General features: G+C 36.5%; 1 protein-coding gene across 1 annotated transcript in view; it reads left to right on the top strand.

Moving 5' to 3' along the window:
* LOC145983019 (uncharacterized) overlaps positions 1-24,921 on the top strand; it is an 85,881-nt gene that overhangs the window by 14,488 nt on the left and 46,472 nt on the right. The window contains exons 3-6 of the mRNA XM_083116299.1: positions 2,000-2,045; positions 7,700-7,980; positions 19,732-19,910; positions 23,175-23,313. Coding sequence (XP_082972425.1) covers positions 19,819-19,910; positions 23,175-23,313 — 231 coding nt within the window. The 5' untranslated portion in view covers positions 2,000-2,045; positions 7,700-7,980; positions 19,732-19,818. The remainder of the gene's footprint in view (positions 1-1,999; positions 2,046-7,699; positions 7,981-19,731; positions 19,911-23,174; positions 23,314-24,921) is intronic.

Raw genomic sequence — 24,921 nt, 5'->3', positions numbered from 1 at the left:
TTAATTTTATCTTCTGACTACCTTTTTAGCCATTTAACAATCTACCTTTTATCGTGTTTTAACGTACATCTTGTTCACCCTTGTGAAGAAGCAATATAATGGATTTCTTGTATTTTTCCTCCTTCGGACATTTTCATACACTAGCTATGTTAGTGAAAAATGATTCTGGTTTTTGCTGGGTTTTTTTAAATTTCCTACATGAAGTAAAATGCACTCATTTTGACAAAGAAATCATGCAATTTTCAAATTGTATTTTTTTGTACATTTCAGCTCAACAATGTAAGTGAAAATTAGCCTATTTCTCGTTAACAATACATCTTATTAATGCTAGTTGATCCTTGCTAACAATTATAAAGTGTGTATTTTTATAATTTGAAATTTTGGAAGAAAAATTATTTGAATATTCATGTAAAAATATATAATGCCAATTAATGTAAACTCATCATATGAAGAATTTAATATATATATATACCTAGTCTTACCATGAATACTGTCACAAAGTTTTAAGTAAATTGATACAAAATGCTGAGAGATATTGTAATATCCTAATAACATTACTGAAATGGATGCATGACAAATCAAAATCACAAATCATTATTCAAAATGGCCACCCTTAGCATGCACACATTCCGTAAGTCTTTGTGGCCACGCATCAATTGAAGTATGCAACACATCGACTGGAAAATGAGCAACTGCCTTCAAAAGAGACCACTTTAAACTTTCAATATTGGGATGTCTCTTCTTGCAAGCCATCTCCTGAAGCTTGGACCACAATTTGTAGTCCAAAGGGTATAGGTCCGGACTTGCAGAATGCCAATCTGAAGTGGAAATGAAGTCTGGAACATTTGCCTCCAGCCACTGCTGTGTTGTTCGGGCCTCATATGTTGGGGCTGAATCCTGCTGGAAGCTGCAGTTCTGACCATGGAAGAGAGTGTTGTTGAGATTCTTGACTAGTCTCTCAAGCACTGTCTGCTGGTACACTTTGGTTGATGTTTTTACCCCTTTTTCACAGAAATGGAGCGTGCCCTCATAGCAAATGTTCCAGACTTTATTTCCACTTCAGATTGGCCTTCTGCAAGTCTGGACCTATACCCTTTGGACTACAAATTGTGGTCCAAGCTTCAGGAGATGGCTTGCAACAAGAGACATCCCAATATTGAAAGTTTAAAGTGGTCTCTTTTGAAGGCAGTTGCTCATTTTCCAGTCGATGTGTTGCGTAATTCAATTGATGCGTGGCCACAAAGTCTCACGGAATGTGTGCATGCTAAGGGTGGCCATTTTGAATATATATTTGTGATTTTGATTTGTCATGCATCCATTTCAGTAATGTTATTAGGATATTAAAATATATCTCAGCATTTTGTGTCAATTTACTTAATACTTTGTGACAGTATTTATGGTAAGACTAGGTGTATATATATCATATAAAGTTTTTTTTTTTTGTTGTTATGATTAGATCTTGTTATATTATCTTCCTTTCTGCCATTTTTGTTCTGTACTGTTTTTTTTATTTCTGATAATATGTTGTCTAGGAGTATGAACTCACTATAGCTGTATTATTATATAATTTTTGGAAAATTAAGTTTGTTATTGATGACATGCTTGTTGATGATGCACATCCATTTTGGTCCTATTTAGTCCTCATTAGTGTTCATACTTCTGGTTCAATTTTCTATAATCCTAATTTGAATTTCTTTTACAGGATGATGTGAGTTTTTTACCTTATTTTTTATTCTGACAATGGACTGATAGCCCTTTGCTGTTTTGTTCGTGTTATACAATTTTAGTGCACCTAAGACTGTGTGTTTATTTCTGTTATCAAGTTTAATTTTTTCGTAATTTGAAATGAACAATGTCAGTTTCTGTTAGAGGGGGGAGTCAACTTTTGCTGCAACCCTCCCCCTTCCCTTGTAGTGCCTTTGGTATCTGATGTATACAAGAATGACTTATCCAGCTTTAAAACTGGTTTAACTTCTGTTGCCTTTGTTCCTTTTTACAGACTACATTTGAAGAGGAATGCGAGAGAGGCGAAGATATTAATTATGGTAAGTACAGATTCTGTATCATAGTTTTAACCCTAGAACACTATCGTGTTCCAATATTACAGTGTAACTAGCGCTACTTAAATTTTACGTACATGAAGGAATCTATTTTTAACACAACCTCTACATCATGAAAACAAGATGACAATTCTTTATGAATATTATTTTGTTTATTTTCCTTATATTGGAATGTTATTCTTCATAGTAAAATGTATAAACATGGTTTTATTTAACATAGAATATTTTAAGAGAATGTCTTGATTGACAAGCCCGTACGTACATTAAGAATGAAGGCGAAAATTTCGAACAATGAAAAACAAACAATAATAATATTCATAACGCTGTAAATAAAGAACGAATGCAATTTTAAAGTCTTACAAGAAAATGGTGCATGCTTCTAAACTTTTGTTTTCAAAATCTAACTATCCAAATAGAATTTACGAATGTCAAAATTACGTGAAAGATTTTTCTCGTTTTACTACAGCTACATAAAATTGACGTACAGTGCACAACATAACAAACCAAATCAAGACGATCAGTGCTTGCACCCTCCTTAACCACAGTGATGCCTTGCACTGCTAGGTGGAGGGGTGACTGAGTGCGAGGTGGAAGGTAGTGGAGGGATTTGAGCGCAAAGCATACGTAAATTTTACGCATGATAGTGTTTTAAGGTTAAAGAACAAGTAGTGACTTCCACATAAATTATTTCAGTGCCACTACATTTATCTTGATGTTTCTAACTAACTCTCTAGCCTTCTTAAACCCGAAGGGTCATGGCTGCATCCCTATCTTGAGCAAGTTCTATATACTCTTTTCCATCCCTACCGATTTCCTTTAGGTCCATCTCAACGTTGTCCCTCCATCTTCGTCTTGGCCTTCCTACAGGTCTCTTACCATCAGGTTTCCCAACAAGAATCCTGTAAACTCCTCTTTCCTCTCCCATTCGTGCCACATGGCCTGCCCACCTAAGTCTTCTTGATTTAATTATTCTAATAATATCTGAACATGAATACAAATTATGTAGTTCTAAATTATGTAACCTTCTCCACTCACCTGTCTCCTCATCCCTTTTAGGTCCAAAGATTTTCCTAAGGATCCTATTTTCAAATACTCTCAATTTATGTTCCTCTTTCAATGTAAGGGACCAAGTTTCACACCCATATAATACTACTACAGGCAAAGTAGTTTCTAAGAATTTGTCATTAAAATGGTGCTTCGTGTAATATTGTGCATTCCGCTGTTTCCACTTCACACACAGAGTGAATTAATACATTGCAACGTTCCTGCCTGCATGCTACACACTACGCCAGTAGACGATGCAAAAGTATACCCATGTACACTAGCTTGTAACCAGCAGTAGACATGTACTCAAAGTATCTTAGGGCTTGCGGAGTTTAGCAAAGAAAGGTAAAAGGTCAACCAGTACAATTTTATTAATTTTTACCCACACCTGTAAATTACTTGTTTAGCACACTTACACCAGATGTCATCACTGCTCTGAAGGTCTAGAAGATAAGGGAGGACAGGGACCATTCATTTGTTCCTCGCAGTGAGGTGCCTGGGGAGTATTAGGGACCTTATTTAATTTAGGGCATCAATTTGTGCATGTAGCCAATAGCCGCATTTGTAGTAGTCACGTGTCGTGCCGACAAGGGGCAACGTGCGAAGGTGCCCAAGTGAAACGCGGGAGCCCACGGGAGTCGTTCAAGCAATTGAGAGGTACGGGCCGGGGGCCCGTGGAATCGCAGAGGTGTTGGGAACAAAGGACACCGTGGGTCACTCGAACTACTGCAAGGCAACGGACAGGTCCGTTGGTATGTCCAGGCAGTAGCAAGACACGGCAAGGTACAAAGGATAGGTCCGAGAGCACCCAGGAGACTTGGGCTTACGTCGCCTAAGGGAGCAATCCAAGCTCGTATTGGGCACACCTGGTAGTTAGGTTATCTGCATCTCTTTCTTTCCTCCTTCCTACCTCCTGGCTTCTCTGCTATTGGAATCTGGTTGGGGGAGCATCCAGATTAGATCAGGGAACCAGGTAATTCGAAGTCGGTATCTGGCAGTCAACTGAGCTTCGGGCCTCGCTGCTTCGCTTATATACTGTCTAGTGGCAGCACTGAGGTGTCTGGAGAAGATCGGAACTAAGCTCGCTGCACCGTTGCAAAATCCCTACAATTTAAGAGTTGCAACTCATACGTTATAAATTATCATGTTTTGCTTTGTAAAAACCACTAGCATGTGGTGATACAAGCTTAACACTTGTGTGCTAAACTAAACACATTACATTAAAGAGTTTACAAGACAAAGGGATTCAACAATGCAAGTTACATATTATGCAACAATTACTGCACAAAAGATAACTGAATGCGTAAGCCTCGCAGGGTCTTTAGCATGCTTTCTTCAACCAAACCTTGTGTGCCAATCTAAATAGGCTACAATAAACTATGCAAAACAATATATGTTTCATGCTTAACAACAATGCACTCAAAATTAGATAAAACATAAACCAAAAGTGTAAGCCTCGCAGGGCATTTCGCAAGCATTAACAATTATATATTAAAGAATATGGCGTTCACGCAGGATCGCTTAATGTGGTGACCACGCAGGGTCGTTACAACATTGAAAGTAATTAAGTGCGTAATTCTCATGTGGTAGAGAATTGGAGCAAGATCATGAAAGGGTCCAAATGTTACAATATAGAGCCTCGTGTATATTTGATACAATGCACGGGATTGGGCAAAATTCATAGAAGCAGTGCATTCATAATTTTACGACATCTGAGAGGTGAAAACGTCACTTTGACATCATCAGCTGTTGCCTAACTGCAGTTCTTTTTTTTTTTCCCCAAAGTTTTGTTTCAAAATGCGGAATACATTGTCTCTCAGACCATGCTGAATTTATATTTAGCTTTATTTCTCGCACTCAAAGGCCGTGGTAGCTCTGTCTTTGTGGCATCTGACTACCATGCAAGAGACCTGGATTCAATCCCCAGCCGGGGAGAACCAGGATTTTTTCCACTTGTTCAAGCGGCTCTGGTGCCCACTCAGCATCATTTAAAGTGGGTACCTGAAGGAATCTGGGGATTAAAGTTGGCCAGGGGCATGGTGCTGATCACCTTTGGCCGAGTTCAATAAAGTGTAGGGCCCTAACTCCACACTCCCTATATGCCTTCATGGCAAGGTGCAAAGCACAGGGGAGCACTTTACTTTAGTTTACTCCTCCAGTACCTTTCAGTTGGGGTACTTGAAGTCACGTTGAGACATACCACAGTGTGTTTTGTGTTATGTTATGCTTCAGTGGCTCATTACTCATTTTCAATTTCAGCTAAAGAGTACATATTTGAACTCCTGCTCTTCTGTCCACATACAAATGTAGAAATTTTAAGAATTTGGAATTTCAAATAAATATAGAAGCCATTGTTGCAATTTTTGACTGCTTTTTTCCTGTTTGCATACATCATATTATGTTTCTGTAACTAAACAATAATAATTGACTGCTGCTTTACAATAGTCTTCTATGTCAAGTCGAGTGAAGCACATCACAAATTGAAAATTGCAAAATTTCTATTTCACAGTTGAAAATCAAAACAGTGGCCTGCCACCTCTCAATAGTAGTCATTAAAAGGTCATAGGTAGACCTCGGAAGTTGATGAAGAATAATCTTTTTTTCTGAACCTTTAGAATAATGCTAAACCTGATTTCAGTCCATTTCCCTTCAGTTAGAACCAGAAAACAATCATTTTTATTTTGCATTTTTTGACTTCTAGATCATTTTTCATTATTTTTGAACATCTTTATTGCATTTTTCTTCATTTTTTAGGTTTTGTTTTCTTCTTCCTTGTTGTTTCTTGAATTTGAAATGCATTTGCTAACATAATTTATGTACTTAAATTTCCTGACATGTTTTTTTTTTAGTGTGTTTGTCATTAATCGAAAATATGGTCAATGGAAATGCACAATATTATTTTTAACTGAAAGTTTGGCACTGGATTAAATAATTATTTGAGGTACATTTTTAATTTACTACATCACTTAAATACTTTGGTGAAGCCTTTAAGGTTCCTGTGCTGGCCACTATAATTGCTTTAATCTTGGGTTTTATATACTGGGAGTCTCACTCGGAGGTAGCCCCAGAAATTGTTGTCTAAAAAGCGTAGGTGAAGAGGAAATGCAACAAAATTCGTACCAGATATAACTGTATATGTGAGAAATGAAGTGAAATCACATGAGGTGCTGGAAATGTCCTCCTCCAGCATCTAAGCACTTTTGAACATGACATTCCAAGTTTGTGAATGTGTCTGCCAAAATGTCAGGTGTCACTGCCTGGATTTCACTACAATAAATTGCTGAAACCAACGGCAAAATGTCATACCTTTATCTTAGTAAGTCTCTAAGTTCATGAACAACTGTACATACTAGGCATACAGGCCGGCCTTCTTCGCAGCTCTTTGACACGTGTTTCGGGATAGTCCACTTTCTTGTGATAAATGTTGGAAGAGATTTTGTGGGAGAGACTAACAAGCCATTTTTTACGTCAGCCACTGTTTCTTCCGACAGTTTTGGGCAGCTCCCACCGTGCTGATCCAACACTGTTCCACTGGTTTCCAGCTTCTTCACTATCATTTGTATGGATCGTTTAGATGGCAAGTATCGACCACCAAACTCTTCCAGAAACATTCGCTGACATGTATTAATGGATCCACTAATCCAATAGTGTTTCACAAGGAAGACGCGCTCTTCAACAGAATAGCGATACATTGTCATTATGACTTGAAAACAAGCAATCACCTCACGATACTTCTCGCCTTTCACTGAAAACACGGCGCCAACAACAACTACTCGCGAAACTTGTGTGTTGCCGCCCTTCCTCAACGACTATGTCATACAGTGTTGCCGCGTCACCTTTCTCATGGAATACATTACATTCTCTGAAAATTTGATCGCAAACGGTAAAATATTTATGCAATGACATGATTTTTTTGCAGGGGTACCTTCGAGTGGTACATCCATTATAATCTGATGTATGCAAAACACAACTGTATTTTCCGATGCTGACCGACTACTGTATCGAGCAAGTCCCACTCTGAAAGGAGGTAAATTACTTACACAGAAAAACCTTGAAGTAAAAATAAGCTGGCTCCTGTGGCCAGGGGTCCCGGGTTCTTATCCTGGCCTGGGCATGGATGTTTGTGAGTGTCCATTCATCACATCATCACTCATCCCCATCTTCGCAAATTAGCCAAAAGTGGCACAAGAAGCGAAGTAAAATAAAGCAAATCAATTAATCAAAAATAAATGAAACCACATTAGCACTTAATTGCTTTTTTCCCCTTTGCTTCAGTAGTATAAAACACCAAACAATTTTATTCAACTTCTCTGTTGTAATTTATGAAAAATCAAGCTTTCATTTTTTGAGCGAAAATTATTTTTAGGTTGAATTATTAATAATTTTAAGATAATTCTACAGGTCGTTTTTTGAAATTTTTTAGGTCATCAACTTCCGAGCCCTAGTCATAGGAATAAGAAAAATGTATCGTGGCAACCAGCTGTCTTGCGTAAAAGATGCATGTCACCATTTACGGCTGTGTGACACTGGCCCTGTTTTACCAGAATGCATTTGTTGTCTAATTCCTCTTATTGCCATCTCTATTTTTATTTCAGATTGCAGTGAAGATTTTGATACATGCAACAAGGATTACAATGAAACCAAAAACTCCATCAGCTTGTACAAACCTGACAATAGTAGCGTGCTAGAGGTCAGCTTTCAATTGGCCAATTACACTGCATGTTGTCGCAAGGAGTACAAGGTGCAACTCCATGTTGCTGAAAATGTCTCGAAGGACGAATGTTCCAGAATGGACAACCTGCGTGAAGTTCATTGAACGAAGATATTTGAGACAAAACCATGTACGGAGAAGATTTTAGATTCAGGATACAAAAAGGTGGGTTTTTGTTTCTCAATATAATTCTGTTGTTCTTCTTACTCCTTTCAACTCTGAATATATTCTGCTTAACAGTGTCTGGAAGGTGCTATAGTTATTATTTTTACTATTAATATTTTTGAGTAGCAGTTGTCTAGTCTGTAGGACATCTAACTGCCATGTGGAAGACCTGGGTTCAATTCCTGTGGTGGGTGATTTAGATCGGAACTTTCCCGACCTTGTCCCTGCATGAAGTGGCTCTGGTGCGCACCCAGCCTCAAATCAATGGGTACCTGGGGGTAAAGGCAGCTGGAGCATGGTGCTGATCGCATCACCTTAAAAAATTGCCAAGATCGAGAATTTATACCCTCACATCACTTAAGTGTGCCTTCATGGCATGATGCTATTTGCGTGGGGAACGTTGCTTTTACCTTACCAATAATAACTGTTACTAGTTACTTTTTGAAATGAGTTACTCTGTTTCAGGTAATGAGTAACAGAATTAACAGTTCTGTATGTTTCAACAGTAATGAGGAAAATTATGGTTTACTACACATACACACACACCTATATACACACGTACATTTATTTATTTATTTTGGAGCTGGTGACGAGCTTTACACCCTCAAAAATTTCACCTTTATTATGTAATCCAGGGGTTGTCAACCTGGGGAGCGTGCCCACCCTGGGGAGGCGTTGGAGAATTTCAGGGGAGGCATGGTGAGCAATGAAAAATATATACATGAATTACCCCCCAAAAGAGTTGTGACAAACACAAACCCATTGTGTAGGTCTCAGAAAAGAAACTTCTGCAAATAGTTCTCTCTGTCACTTATTAATTGTGTAATGATGTAGCTTGAAATTTTAACTGCAGTGAGGGCAGAATGCTTTGTAATGTAGGCCTATTAAGCACTTTTTTTAATTAATGAAAATGTTCTATCAACAAAACCAGTATTAGTATTTTTTAATATCTGTAATAATAGAAGCATTATAAAATATTCTTTGAGTTAAATTTATTAACCCTAACAGCACAGTAGAACTTTTGTACATCAATAATTCATTACGCCTAGAGGGCCCAACGACAGATTCAATAGTTGACATATCCAATTTATTTCAAGATGAGATAACTGAGATATTTGACCCCGAAGTGTAACCAGCGTTTGTCCAGTTGTATGTTGGGGCAGTTCCATTTAAACAAAATAATGTTGAATGTACATACACATAAATTATAATAAAAAACACTAACAGTATTAGGCCCCACATTTTAAACCTAACAACGTAAAATAGTAATGCCATTGCATCTAACGTTCCTACCAAAATACCTGAAAGAAAAGCATCATCAAGAAATATACATACATGCCTTTGAAATATGTTCATTTTCTGCTACATGTTTGGAGGGATAGAAATGATATTCATGATTGCATCATTATTCATGTGAGTTTCGTACAGTTAACCTCTTGTTTACCAGGTATCTCGATCAAGATACTTAACGGTAAACCCTCGGGGACCAGGTATCTCAATCGAGATACTTTGACATGTTCATAGTTTTTATGTCATAATGTCGCTCTTATTCACTGGAATTGCAATTTTCTTCTTTTATATTGTTGTTAAGGCCGTACTAAAGGCAATTTTGTGGTAATTTTTCGATAACAGATGGCAGCACCGTTTGCCATGGCAACTGAGGGCCATGTTGCCAGATTTCCGTACTCGATGTGAGATGACGCCATATTGGTTAAAGGTGAGTTAGTGAATTAAAAAAAGTAGTAAATCAGGGAAATTGATAATCATGAGATTTTAGTTATATGTTCTTCTTACAGAAATAAGCAATATATCATCAGTGGAGGGTAGTAATAGTCGAAATATTAATATAAAATCCGTTGTTTTATATTAAGTATTTGTTTTAATATTTAGAACGCAGAGAAGAAAATGCAATAATGAGTGTAGTTAAATATTAATATAAAATTCATTGTTTTATGTTCAGTATTTATTTTAATATTCAGAACGCAGAGAAGAAAATACAATAATAAGTGTAGTTAATTCAAACACGAAACTGACCAAGTGAGGACAGTAATTGAAATAATTGAAAAATTTTGTGAATAAGTTTGAAGCAAATGCTGCGTTGACTCAGGCACGTATCCAGGGGGGGCTCAGGGGGCTAGAGCCCCACCAAAAGTTTTCGGTTTACACTAGATAAAATGAGGCTTTTTGGTTTCTTGTGTGTGTGAAATAAAATAATGTGACGAAAATTTAAGGAGAGAAATAATTATCGAGGCAAGGTAAATTTTTCTACAACCCTGTAATTGATAATACCACGTGTCCAATGTGGGGATAAGGGGAGTCGATCCCTCAGGAAATGTTTCAGTTTACACTAGATAAAGTAGGTTTTTGGCTTCTTGAATAATGTGACGATAATTTAAGGAGAGTAATAATTATCTAGGCAAGACAGAAAATGTTCTATAACCCTGTTATTGATAATAGCATGTATCCAAGATGGGGATCAGGGCGTCTTTCTCGCAGTAGAAGAGTGTGTTGTTCGACTCGCGACCTCAGCGTCGAACGTGACATGTTTCAGTCCTGCCCTATATCACTATATACACGTATATTGGTTGTTTACGACATATACTTATGGATCCTGTGCCAAGGAAAACCTATTTCAATGTGTGTGTGTGTGTGGGGGGGGGGGTAGCAACAATCGTCGTAAATCTCATTTCATTGGTGATGTGGCTTACGAAGCTTTGAGTTCCCTTTTTTAAGTAGTGAAAATCTATTGCAGTTGGCAACACTGCAGAACGGTGTGGGTCCGGTGCAGTTTCTACTCGAAGTAACTACGTCACGCAGAGGGAGGGGCCTGCAGTTGATGGAAAGAACGAACTGAGACCTACTAGGTATCGTAAGACTGCGGGTACCCGGCGGGTCTACAATGCCTGCCAGGAACGATCTGGGCAGGTGGCCAGACAAGCTGCTCAAGCGAGGGTGTTGCGCAGGTTGCATGGTATTTTAGGAGCGATGTCTCGCGAACGGGTCTGCTCCAGGTCTTGTGCAGGCCTCTGCTGGTAACTACAGCAGCTTTCCGCCGTTCTGCGCAATCCCGTTCCCTCTCACGTGTTCATTGGTGGAACCGTCTCGCGTCACTACTTGCGCAGACTTGCTTTCGTTCACTTGCTCCAGCGAAGTTCTTTTCTTGTGTATGGAGCGACTGTTCAAAATATTCTTTGGTAGAACGTATTCAACGCACCGTGCTTTCATTGTTGAAATACCATTCGCAAGATATTATTTTCTGCACCCTGTATTAGTAAAATGAAATTAAAGATAAAACACATTTTCAATTTTTTCAATTATAAACATTGTTGAAAAATGCTTAAAAGTATTAATATTAATTTTTCCACAAGGCCGTAAATTTCAGTTTCCTAATGTATTTTTCTTGCAGAATTACAATTGATACAAAAAGTGTTCCATTTTCTCAGGATGACGATAAGACCAAATAATCTTTGCTTATTGTCAATTGTGAATATTCGTCTGAAGAAGATCCTGTTAGAGGGTGGAAACGTTACGCTTTAATGTATATTTTTTTATACTATAAAAGCTTTTCTTCGTCAACATTTTAATGACATGAAAACAAGACTTAACAGTGTTACAATGGAAATTAAATCTCAAATTACTATACTTTAAGAAAATTATTTATTTGAAAAACTTAAATTGATGTTTTAAGTCATGTTTACGCACAGAAAGGCTAATCAGGACTGGACCTACCGTTTAAAGTGGGATCCGAACCACTGTGCAATGCGCCTCCACCATGTATCGAACCTCTTGATTAGCTACAAGGCGACGACTTTACCACCATGCCATCGGGGAGGCCTTTATTTGAAAACCGGGAATAAAGGTAAACGAGCAGCAAGTATTTGTTCGTTTCAAAATACTTAAGTACAATTTTACACAAGTTGCCTCCGCACAATGTCCAAAGTCCTGTTTCACAGTTCTTCACGAATTATACTGGTTTGTTCTGCAGCTGTCTTTGGAAGTAACAGTAACATTTTCGAGTAACATTAACTGTAATCGACTTACTTTTTGAAATTAGTACCTGAAATTCAGTTATTTTTCCACCTAACTAGTAACTAACTTCGAAGTTAGTTGTACACTCCTGTTCACATAAAGTGTCACTCTTTATAGGGTCGAACAGTTGAAGAATAAAGTAATTGTAATAGTAACTAAATTAGATACGTTTTAAAGCTACAGTAATTATAAATTAATTAATTTCTCAAGTGATTAACTTTGAATTACTTTTGAAAAGTAACTTTCCACACACTGTCGATATCTTCGATAAGATACTCAGAGAAGAATTGTGAGAGAAGTTTTCTAATATACAATATGGTAATAATTACCATTAGAATAAAATTCAAATCGTTCAAAAATCATTGCATGAAGGGACTACTAAAACTATATATTCGGGATATACGTATAAATTCAGATTAACATTTTTCTTTCAATGTAACTTCATTCTCCTTCTTGCCCATCCTGCAACATTATGTGGTTCTCTCATAGATGCGTATGCTTCTTGCTGTCTTGAAATCATCATTCCATTTAGAAAGCAATGAATATCCTAAGATTGTGGACAAATACCGTTTAAAATTGGAACTAGCAAAAATTTCAAGGAATGTGTGCTATAACTTGAGAGACAAGACAAACAAGTTATACCATTCCCATTATTTTCAGTTTCTCAAATATACTGTTCCCAATTGCTGACTACTTGCAACCAGATATTAAGAAGTCTTGCAACATCATTTCTTGAGTATATTTTGGACTCTTGATATCTTGTAAACCATCACTATCCAACCATGTATGTGCAAATTGTGTACGGTTCAAACAATCCACACAGACTATTTTGATTCCATAGAAGCATATCCACAAACTTCCACGGTATTGGGTTGCCATTGTTAGTCAAATCTGTTGACCTCTTTACAAATTTCAAAGTATTCTTAGAAGACACATCAAATAGATTCTCAAATGTTCATCTGCAAAAGGAGCAAATAAAAATATTGTTAATATGGTGTATGAGACTATGAACTTAACAAAGATGAAACAAATGATTTTCATTACATTGTTACAACCACAGACAAGTTGAGTTAATAACAAAATGAAAACAACTTAGAGATGTTGTGTAAGTGGATGTGAATATAAACTGCACCATAATGGTTAACGAAGTGGTCCTTTTATAACAAAATTATAAAAGGTTTGATTCACGGTATCAGCTCACTTCAGTGACTCAGATCTAGTTATCTTTACAGTGCATGTTAAATATGACCATAGGCGTGTGCAGACCCTCTGATTGGGGGGGGGGGCAAAAGCCTTGAAACTTTAGTCGGGAAAGAAAAACTTCACTTTATCTCACTGTTTTAGTTCTATTGCATTGATGGGTATATGTGTGTGTGTGTGTATATATATATGACATATTATTTATATACATTACATAATCAATTCATCCGCCCCATAACAAACCAATAGCAAAAATGTTATAAATTGTCTCTGAAATATCCGCGCTCCTTTTCCTCCAAACCAAGCTGTTACAGGAGCTACTGTCTGAAGTACTTAATTGTTCTTACACCGTCTCTGGTAATTTACAATGCACCACAATGCACCTAAAATTGATTTCCGTCCAAGGTCGTGATAAGGCAGTGCCCCTCTGCATCCTTGTGGTTGCGCCACTGCAACCAATATCGTTTAATAAGTCATAAGATTCCTCTACACTAAATTTCTAGTTGAAAGTATAATAATGTAGGGGCATGGAAGGTCTAGAAGGGGGGCAAGGATTACCACACCTCACTCTTCGAAAACGAATATCTACCTAAAAGTATATATTTCACACGTATAATTTGATTTCATTCATAGTAATTTACATTAATTATTACGTATGTAATGGAGGGACGCAAGTATGCGATAATTTCAAATTCAAGTGGTGTTTTTGAGGGGGCAGCACTATTATCGGGGTAATATGCCCCACGGAAAAATACCTTGCTTGTCCCTACGTGGAAAAAACCTGCGAACGTCCGTGAGCCCCCCTTGCCCCCCCCCCCCCCCCCCCCCCCCGTGCGCACGTCTATGAATAGGACTTTGACTTTAGTAGGTTATTGAATCAAATATTCGTAACATATTCTGGACAAATTATGATTTCTCTGAAAATCACTCAATCTTACCCACAAATAAATAATTGGCCTTGCACTTGTAAAATATGTGAACTTCTAATATTTACTAATCTATACTAATTTGTAAATTCTCAGTAAACACGAAAACTATTGTTTGGTAGACTGTTAGGACTTTACTCTTTTAGCTGTTAGGATGTACTTTTACACTTTTAATACGTAAAGCTTGACCTTATTGGAAATGTTGCGCTACCATTACAAGGCGTTCAAAATTATGAAAGAACGAGAAAACCAAATGTTTTATACAGCTTACAAAACTGGTTTTCTGACCTGATTCTGTGAAAGAAGATAACAGAACGTTGTCCAGAACTTGCACAAAATTCGGGGATCTCACAATAAATCTATTCCAATCCAACCTAACAGCTTAACCTACTTATTGCATTTAACATTTGCGAGCTTTATGAACTGTGTTCAAGTTTCAAAAACATAAAAGAGAAAAATCTTGTTCAAAACAGGTCAGAAACAACTCGTCCCAACCTTGTACAAGGGCAAAGTGAAACTATAATGAACGACTAATTTGTAATACAAATTCCGATGTACGTACATTTGAATAGCACCAGTGATATACGAAAATAATCTCCCAAGAATGATAGTAGAGCATTTTGTGCAATATCGACTTAACGCCAGAATATAATCTATATCAAGATATTTCATGCTCTAGTAATAATCACAAAACTGTAATATCTGCATTATGCCTAATTTAATATAACATTCTCTTCTGATTTTACAATTGCAAAGAATTATGAACTTCGTTTGTAAGGAAAAATGTGTGCTGCGTTGTAAAAATTGAGACTTTGAAGCGATATTCTCACAGAAATGATATCGGAAGGTATTTCCTCAACATATAAATAAATCATACATTCTGCATCACTCTTGCATATTGCAAACGTTTTACTTTTGATTTATTAAGCAACAAGCATTTAAATATAAGACTTACCTTTCATTTTTTTCCAATGTTTCCTTCTTCCAACATTTACTGGGATTCGTTATTCTCTGATAACTTGGTTTAACTTTCACGATTTCGACGCACTTGTATTGATCATATCGTTAGAAAACACGGTGTGAAATATCGGCAACAGTGTTGGCTAAAATCTGCACCACGGAGTATATTGCGACGAAACGCCACTTCAAAAGTTTTAATGATAGGCACTACTCTCTGAAGGTACGAAATGTTTTCATTTTTTCACATAGTATTTCAGATGCCTGCGGGAAGAACATGTGATCTTTGTTTCACCACGAAATCTTCCATACTAGTCATAAAAGAAAGAAAATGCACCGGTATTAACAAAACTACCACTTCAGCGCCATCTGTACGCAGCAGTTTGAACATGACGGAGACCTTGTATTTTCTGTTATTTACTTAAATCCCTTCAATCGTAACAGAAATATAAGGTTCACATGTTCTAGTGAATAAAACAATTTTTTATATCCGAAAATTTCTTCCTTACCGTATCTATATTAGTTGTACGGTTACCCTTAGAAATTTGGATCTATGCTTTAGCATGGCTTTAGAACCCCCTTAACACACATATTTATTTATTGATAGAGCTCAACAGGCCGAGCCCAATTATAGTGCTCTAAGTACATATTATTACTACAATAGATTCAGTTTTCCAGTAATAGCATTTTTAAAATTGTATGAACTCATTGCAAAAATATCAATTGTGTTGAAAGAGTTGCACGCTCTCCACACCGGAGAGGCAGAGAGAATTGATGTTTTCGCTCTCTCGCAATGAAAGATTTTGTGCTTGGGACGTGTTTTGGAAATGGGAACATTAAATGATACAGCTATGATCGTCTATTATACTGTTAATTACTTTATACAGAAAGAGCAGGTTATTTACTTGTCGTCGGAGTGCTAGTTTGCTAAAGTTGGTCTCTGAGACTAGATTATCGTATGAATCGAATGTTGGATATTCTCCACAGGCTTTGAATTTGAGATATCTAAGAAACTTGGACTGAATACGTTCTAGTCTATGAATTAAGATTATTTGAGTGGGATTCCAGATTACTGACGCATATTCTAATTTTGACCGTACTAGGGAATAGTAAAGTATTTTCACTGATTTCCGTAAAGTCATGGCTTGACCTGATTATAAAACCTAAGTTTCTGAAAGCGTCGTTAGTAACAGTTTCAATATACTTATTGAATTTGAGCTTGGTGTCGAAGGTCACTCCAAGGTCTTTAATTTCATTTTTGTGCATGATTTGTACATTTTTAATACGGTATGGAAACTCACAAGGTGCTTTGCATTTTGTGTAAGTGACTGCACTGTATTTTGTTGGGTTAAGAACCAACTTGTTACTTTTACAACAAGAGATCACTCTGTCTACATCTTCCTGTAGTTTCAAACAGTCTTCATTGGTAGTTATTTCATGGAAAAGCTTAAGATCGTCGGTGAAACACAACTTTTGAGAATTTTGTATGCAATTGGGTAAGTCTTTGATAAGTAATAAAAACAAAAGCAGTCCAAGAATATGGTGTGAAGGGGCGACTTTTGATTTTCCTGTATATTACAGTTTGTGTTCGATCGGCTAAATATGAAGCAAAGAAATTTAAAGTATTAAGTGAAATATTGAATGAAGCAATTTTCTGTAGTAATATATCATGGTCAATTTTGTCAAATGCTTTAGTAAAATCAGTGTATATTGCATCGACTTGTCCTGTGTTATCTAGTTCATTGCGTGTGTAATGGGTAAGTACTCTTGCATGTCTTGGTGTTCCAAAAAAATGGCAGCTTCTTTTGTCGGCTTGTTCTGAAGAAAAAAGCATTGTGCCCCTCAAAGGCCGGAATTTTTGTTCCACTACAATAATGTAGTTCAACCTCGATTTGGGAATAGTTTGCTGGTCGGTAGCAGGAGGTTGCCAACTACTTTCAGTTTCGGTAAAAAAAAGGGGGGAAGTAAGGGGTGGAGGAAGGAGGGGGTGTAACAAAGGAAAGGATCAAAGCTCAGGCGGAAAGAGAAATTGTTATGCTCGAGTACAGGTGTTTGTCACGTGACTGCAATGTGTGACCGGCAACATCCAAAAATATACTGATAACACACTTCTAAGAAGTTCTTTGTTGTCCAGGGAGAAGGGGAAACCAATGTTTCTTCATAAATATTTGATTTTTCCGGTTCCTCCCCTCCCCTCATCCATATATACACTCAATGTGCATAAATTGTATGTAGTCCAAATCTATGGTTCATTCCGCGTATAACGGTACTCAATTCATCCGTGTAGGGCAATTAGCCTCCAATATACAGTCGTTTCGAGGTAACTTTGCAATCCGAGGCTTGAGTCAGTGGCGCACAGACATGTCGTTTTGGGGGTTGGGGATACAAGTCATGTTCTATTGCTCAAATGATAATAGTGTAATTATTTTCTTGTTCCAAACATGCCTGCGATAATTTCCATGTGTATTTTGACAATGTCCTGTACTTTGTTTTTGAAAGGGGGGAGGGGCATTTTTCTTCATAAATATTGGAATTTTCGAGTTCCTCCCCTCTCCTCCTCCATATATATATACTCAATGTGCATAAATTCAATTCAATTTTCCTTTATTAAAGGGCGAGGGTCAGCTTGCGGCTGTTCTACCACCTAACCCCGATGGATACATATACATACTAAATACATTCTACCTACTAAATGTTTGTACAATAACAAACAAAAAAGAAAGAGAAAAACATATAGAAGACACAAAAAGAACAAATACAAAATTGAGAACAGAGGCTCGTCTACACACTAAAAATAATAATAATAATAATAATAAAAGATTGAAAACAAATACACAAGGATACACAAATTAATTGACACAATTGTGCTTGGTGTGATATGGTTAAGAATAATACAAATTAATATTAATGTTATGTGTAAAAAACATATAAATGTTCTTAATATGCGAGAAAGGACAAAATATTGTTAAGGGTTGGCAACATGTAAGGGCAAAAGTAAGCAAGCAAAATGAAGATGAAAATACTCGTTATTAGGAAGTTGGTTCAGAAATGCGAACTATTATTCGTGAGTGCCGGAACACAGGTATTGTTCATTTAACAATAGAGTTTTTAGTTTGTCTTTGAAGTTGTTGCGATTAGTGAGGGACGTCATGGAAGGAGTCCGAATCTATGGTTCATTCCGCGTATAACGATATTCATCTGTCTAGGGCAATTAGCCTCCGATCTACAGTCATCTAAGTGAAACACTGCATTTTACTAAAAATTGGCCTCGTCCCATTGGCAAAATGGGTTTGGTAATCAAAAGGTTAATCATTATTGGGTATTGGTAACCTGAAACTGTTGCAACTGCAGCTGCCTGGCTGCAGTTCACCCTGTTCCAATAATCCAAAATTCGTTGGGTTCTTGTATACTGCGAGGATTAGAACAGATGTGCAAAGACTACATATACAGAGTTAATAACACCATACACATATACATGATGTAATGGGCATTACGACTGGGAGATAAATTAGAGTGCGAGTATCACAGTTCCTCCTGCTAACACTTTCTTACGACATCCGCTCACCAATGTTTTTGCGAGCTCAGCTTTTGGGAGGTTCCTGAACACCATATGTTGGTGTAACAGTTCCCGTTCTTAAAGTCTACCAGAGGTTCCCCAGGTTTCTAACCCCAACTTTCCTCACATACACACACAAATTATAATATCACTTTACACAAAATATATGCACAAAAAAAAAAACACGAAATATACATTGTTAGTTGAACAATCATATCCCAGTTTCAAAGCTTTTTAAACAAAGTATTGTTTTATGGACACCACAACATAATGTGGTAAATAGTTGTACATGAAACCATGCATTATTTTGTTAAACACGTCTCTATGAGCTAGAAAACAGAAGAAAACGTTTGTATTAAACACAATCTTTATGAGAAATGCAAAATTGTTCACTTTCTTGCAAGTGTACAGACGGTCACCAGTATCTATTTTTCTTGTGAAATTTCCTTCCTATATTTCTTCAAGTATAAGGGCTTGAATTGTTTTCCTTCTATATTTTCACATTAAAACGTACGAGGTTTGATATAATTTAGCAAAAATTAATGTGCAGGAAAGCAATGAAGTGTGTTAGTATGCTAATGGAAACATTGTTATACGGGAAATTTTTACAAGGTGCATGTAGTGTTACTCAATAATAAGTTTTAAATAATTATCACGTTTAGTTATCTTGGCAATAAGCTGTTTCAATTTAGGTTAAAAATGTAGCTTACAAATATAAAATATGTACCTGCTCTTATGTATCAATTTTGCAACATACAGGGTGAACGAAAAGAGACTCAAACTAATAGGGAGACAATTTTGTACAGTACAATAAGTTCTGAAAGTGGTTGCCATTTTGATATTCACACAAGTGGATACGGTGAATCATGTTTTTAAAGGCTCTTCGTGAAGTTTGCTGTGAAATTGCATGAACACAGTTTGATGTTGAATATTGCTTACAGTTCCACAATAGTGTAGGGATGTAGGCTGTGAAGCAAAAATATAGTGAAAATAATAATAACTAAATGACCCTGTACATTTGAATCTCAGAATGATTGGAAAAAGTTTTGTATTTTACATATTTGCATTATTTTCTATTTTCAGACTGCTAATGTAACTTTCAACTATATCTATAGTGCATGCTATCAAGTCAGGGTGATACCTAAGACCTTGAAAGGCACCCGCGAACCAATGAGATCCTCTCCAGTATTTATCTCAAGCAGCTATGTGAAGGACAGGATTATAGATCACCAGCCTGTAATAAATGTTCAATATTTTGCTGGGTGAGTTCTCTTTTAATTTTTTGTTTCAGTTAATTTGTGAATAGGTCCAGTGTGCGATGGTGTGTGTGATTGTGTAGAATTTTTTTTTTTCTGTTTGTTCATCAAGATGATTCAGCACGGTTAGTTTTAGGTGTGAAATTTATCTCAATTCTTTTTGTGAACTAGAGATTTTGACCCCAAAAGTCTATTTGCATTCTCTGTAATGTTTGTTTGTTGTATTTTTCCAGTTTGCATGCTTTTCACATGTAGTATGTGCATAGTTGTATTTTTTCTGTTCATATTCTAGAATTTAACAGACTTTTGTTTCCATTATTAGTACCTAAATCTAAATAACAGTAGCAATTATCAGTATTATTAGAAATTAAAGTACATCATGAGAGTATTTAAAACACAGTGCCGCCTGTAAAGATATTTAAAATTCATATTAAATTAGGACTTAGCAGTATTGACCAACATCTTTCATATCAATATAGGTTTGAATGTAATCACCTGCTGATATATTTCCTAAATGCAGATGTCTCAATAGCCGACCTCTGTAGTGTAGTGGTTAGCACAGCATGCTATGATGTAAAAGGTGTCCGGGTTCGAATCCCAGCCTGGGCAAGTTTTCTTTGTGAGTGTTCCTTATTAATTTCATCATATTATCGCACTCGCCAAAAAAACAAACATCAAATCATATTTATCCTTTAAATACTCATCTTTATCGACACGATTAACCAAAAGTTGCAAAAATGTCTCATATGTCTTCCGGGGTACACAAGATTTGTACCCACGCTTCCGCAGAGTCGGAAATATCCTGAGAACTGTACCAGGTACACAGTTGCATGAGGAGATTGCACTTGACTTGTAACCAAGGGCAACAACATGTTTATCAAAACTGTGCCTTGCATTATGATTTATGACTAGAGATCATTAGAGCTCCTCTTTTGAATTGCTAGCAATTGTGTATCCTGAGTATTTGAATTCTTCCATTTCACTTATTCCATTTTTCATGAGTAATAATGTTGTCACTTTAATTTCTTCAGATTTTTTCCCCTATGTAAAATCTTAAATTAGCCACTGTAAACTATAGGAAAATGTTGTGAGGCTCATTTTATGTAGGACTTCTTTTTCAGTTCTGCTGGGGGACCTCAGTGGCAGAGTATGATCATGTTTTCCCCCCATTATTGTATCATTGCAGTATTCTCTTTCTCATCACCCTGCTGGCCCCATGGCAGAGTGGTTAGCACATCACGCTACTACGCCAGAGTGTCCATTCATCAATTTCATCATATCATCACTTATACCCATCTTCGCAAATTAGCCAAAAGTGGCACAAGAAGCAAAGTAAAATAAAGCACATTAATCGATCTATCATACCCGTATTTTACCTAGATGTAGAAAAGATATTAAATAAATCATGGAAGGCAGCTAATCACAGTTTTAGTATTGTACAAGTGATGTTCCTTACTTCCACATTGAAAATTTGCTTTTTCTGATTAATTTCGAAGGACCACTGTCTTTATTAACAAGGGTTACAGTATCTAGGATGGAGAAGGTAAGGGGTCACTGCTTTGTTTATCCCCAGGTGATGGTAATTCCAATTTCTCCCATCTGGTGTCACTGATGGCCGTTTCTTGACTTGTCTGCTGGCATTTGTTGTGATTTCTGTAATCTAGTGGTGCTGGAGGGTGATGATTCGCAAGTTTGGCTCAGCTGTTTTGTAGTGGTTGGCGAATTGAATGCACGGAAACTTTTAAGTAATCCAACGATTCCACACAACTTGACCGAAGCTCAAAAACAGGCTCGTGTAAATTGGTGTAAAGAAATGCCCAAAAAATTAAACCGAGGCAACTCAAATTTGATGTACTACCTCGTTACAGGGGACGAAACTTGGACCTATTCATATGAACCCGAAACTAAACAGCAATCCACTGTTGGGGTGTTTCAAAGTGAGCCGAAACCAACAAAAGATGTACGTTTGAGGAGTGCTGCCAAACAAATGATTGCTTGTTTCTTGGGTTATACCGGACATGTGGCAACAATAAACAATAGCTTTAGAAGATCGAAGGACTGTAAATGCTGAGTGGTATACAACAATTTGTCAACCAGAGGTCATCAATGAATTGCGTAAAACAAACCCAAATCGTCCCATTATTCTTCACCACGACAACGTCAGCTCCCAAACACCAAACTGTTGATTTTTTGTACAGTAAAAATGTCGAATTAATGACTCATTGTCCGTACTCACATGATTTATCACCTAATGACTTATTTTTGTTCTCACACATGAAAAATTAAATGCATGATAAGCAATTTGTTTCGACTGAAGCAGCTATTGACGCATTCCAAACAACAGTTTCTGAGGTATCAGCTTCAGAGTGGAAAGAATGCTTTCAAAATTGGTTTGAGCATATGCAAAAGTGTATCGATCTTAAGGGTGAATACTTTGAAAAACAATAAAGCCATTCCCAGAATTTCACATGTCTTTTTTCATATTGCTTGCAGAAACTTTTCCAGCAGCCCTCGTATCAATGAGATGGTTTGGTTCTCCTTTCCAGGACTTTTCCCCTTGCACAGACAACCAGTTTCCTCAAGTTTCTTCCTTCAATCATAGATGGACTGACTTGTGGGTGGTTGTTTACCATGCCGTGTTCTAAAACGACTCTGCACGATAGTAACAGAATTTTTTTTTTTGCAAATTCAATCACACAGAAAGCCTTCTCCACCTGGCTAGCGGCCATACTGTTCGACTTACGTCAAGGGCATTCATGTGATGCTGACGTCACGAAGACAAATGGAAAAGCAGAGGTCGTGAACTTGAAGACTTTCTTTATACAACACTAAATGCTTTCTGATGTAACAAACAAATTTCAATTTATAAAGCGTTCAAACTGTCTATTTTTTAGGCTAACCCTGTATATTGTAACTATATTAATAAAACATTATTTTGTTGTTTATTGTATCATACGCACCACATTTTTTTAACAGTTCTTGGATTATTCAAAATTTCATTTATCTAAAACAGACATGGTCCCATCAAATTCACATAACCTAGTTTTTTAGTAAACATTGCTATGAGTTGGCTTTGCAAGATGGCTTTTGCTTTACCCAACTTCCAAAATTCGTCTAACAAATACTAATAAACACATTCAACAAGTCTTCTTTGGTGTGTATAGCTTTTGCCTTGTACAGAAATTGAAATTCGCATGTTAATGTTATGCTGCTTTGCTTTAATTATGTATAAATACCATCCTTTATGGGAAATTGATATTATGTTTTCAGAAAACGTGGAACCATATCGGTAACTGTACCTACCGACGTCAAGAAAGCATCAATAGAACTTTTAGGAGATGTTAATCTGGCTCTTGATCATGACGCATGCTTCGAATCGGGCATCGCACATCTCGAATATATACATGTGGTAAGAACTGGCACACAGTAGAGAGAGGGTTGTTAGTTTGCATGTTTTTTTTAAGGGTTTGGAAGTAGTTCTCAGTAGCAGATGTAGAAAGTAGTATTTTTAATAATCTTTTGTTGTAATGATGTATTTTTTTAACAGCGCACGTAGTGTAGATTGACAGCACATAAACACGTTAATGTAATTTTCTTAACAGCACTCGTAGTGTAAAATGTCAATTTTTTGAGGGAGGGAATGTTTTTCCATATGTTGTGTGTGATGAGTCGTAATGTTTGAATGTACAAATAATATTTTATGTGTATCAATGTTTGAAGGTACAATACTTTCATAATAGCTGTTCCAGAATAACTGAGAGTAAATTTACCTAGCCTAGACTGATGTCGATACTCTTTCCGAATGAATAAATGCATTAAAATTTTTGTGCGCATCTGTACGTATGGCCATTTTGCACCCTTCAAAGTGTACGAGGAAAACATCCTGTTATCTAAAACATTTACGATAACATTAAAAAAGGTGTGTAAAGACCCCCTTGGGAAATATTAAAAGTGCAAAGTTTTATAGGCGCTTGTAGAGGACATACACAACTCATTAAAAGGCCAGGCTAGTCCAAAAACAGAGACAGTGTAAGAGGCCCACGTTTCTGAAAAAGCTGAAAAAAATTGTTAAAACACTCATCATCTGTAATACATAGAGGCATGCATATTTTGTTTTTGACAAAAACATGAAATGTTAAACAACACATTGTAATGTTAATTTTTCGTGTTTCTCGAAGGTGATTTAAATTTAAATTTGATTTAAATATTGCACTTAATAAACAAAATAATAACACATTTATGTAGTTACTAGAGTGTTAAGTTTATTCCTGTATACAGGAGTCCATTTTTTCTTCTCAAATATTTACAGCAGAATTAATCAATTTTCCGTGAATTGCATAACTTGCAGGATAATTCTGACTTCAGAAAGTGTTGCATCGGTAAATAAACTCTAAATTTCATGTTTAAGAGTCTATTTCACATTTTGCAGTTCATTTCGCATTATTTCGTGACAAAATTGTAGCAACACGAAAAATTAACATTTCACATTTTGTGTTTTCTTCAAAAACGAAATATGCATGCCTCTAGTTATTACAATACATTGATTTCAGAAATAAAAACACACTTGTTTCATGAGATTTTTTTTTTAGAATTTGATGGTGAAAAGTATAGAAATATACACTCATATTAGGTAACCTGTGACATATCATGTGTTTCAAACAAAACAGAAAATGAAACAAAAATTAAAATAGAAAATGAACAGTAAAAGTATAAAATTTATTAAAAAATGCATAAGTAAAAGAAATTAAACCTTAACATTTTATAATTTGTTTTATATTTCCTGCTCTTTTTAATAAGTCTTGTTGTGTAAGTTATGGTAAGTTTTTGTGCCCCGTATCTCATGTTTTGCAGTTATGCTCCAACATCCCTGCCATCTTTGTTCTCTTCGTTTCATATCTCTAGATACAGTTTCCTTGTACCTCTCACGTACCCTAGATTTTCAGGTAAGTAATGATAATGAAATAACCTGTGGTACAACAACCTATGAGGGCTAGGGTCTACCTACTGACTGCCAGCC

This window comes from Lepisma saccharinum, unplaced genomic scaffold (genome assembly GCF_977018435.1).
Source record: "Lepisma saccharinum unplaced genomic scaffold, izLepSacc3.1 HAP1_SCAFFOLD_552, whole genome shotgun sequence".
Lineage (NCBI taxonomy): Eukaryota > Metazoa > Arthropoda > Insecta > Zygentoma > Lepismatidae > Lepisma > Lepisma saccharinum.
Note: the sequence above shows the minus strand (reverse complement) of the source record. Positions and strands in the feature narration are given on the sequence as shown.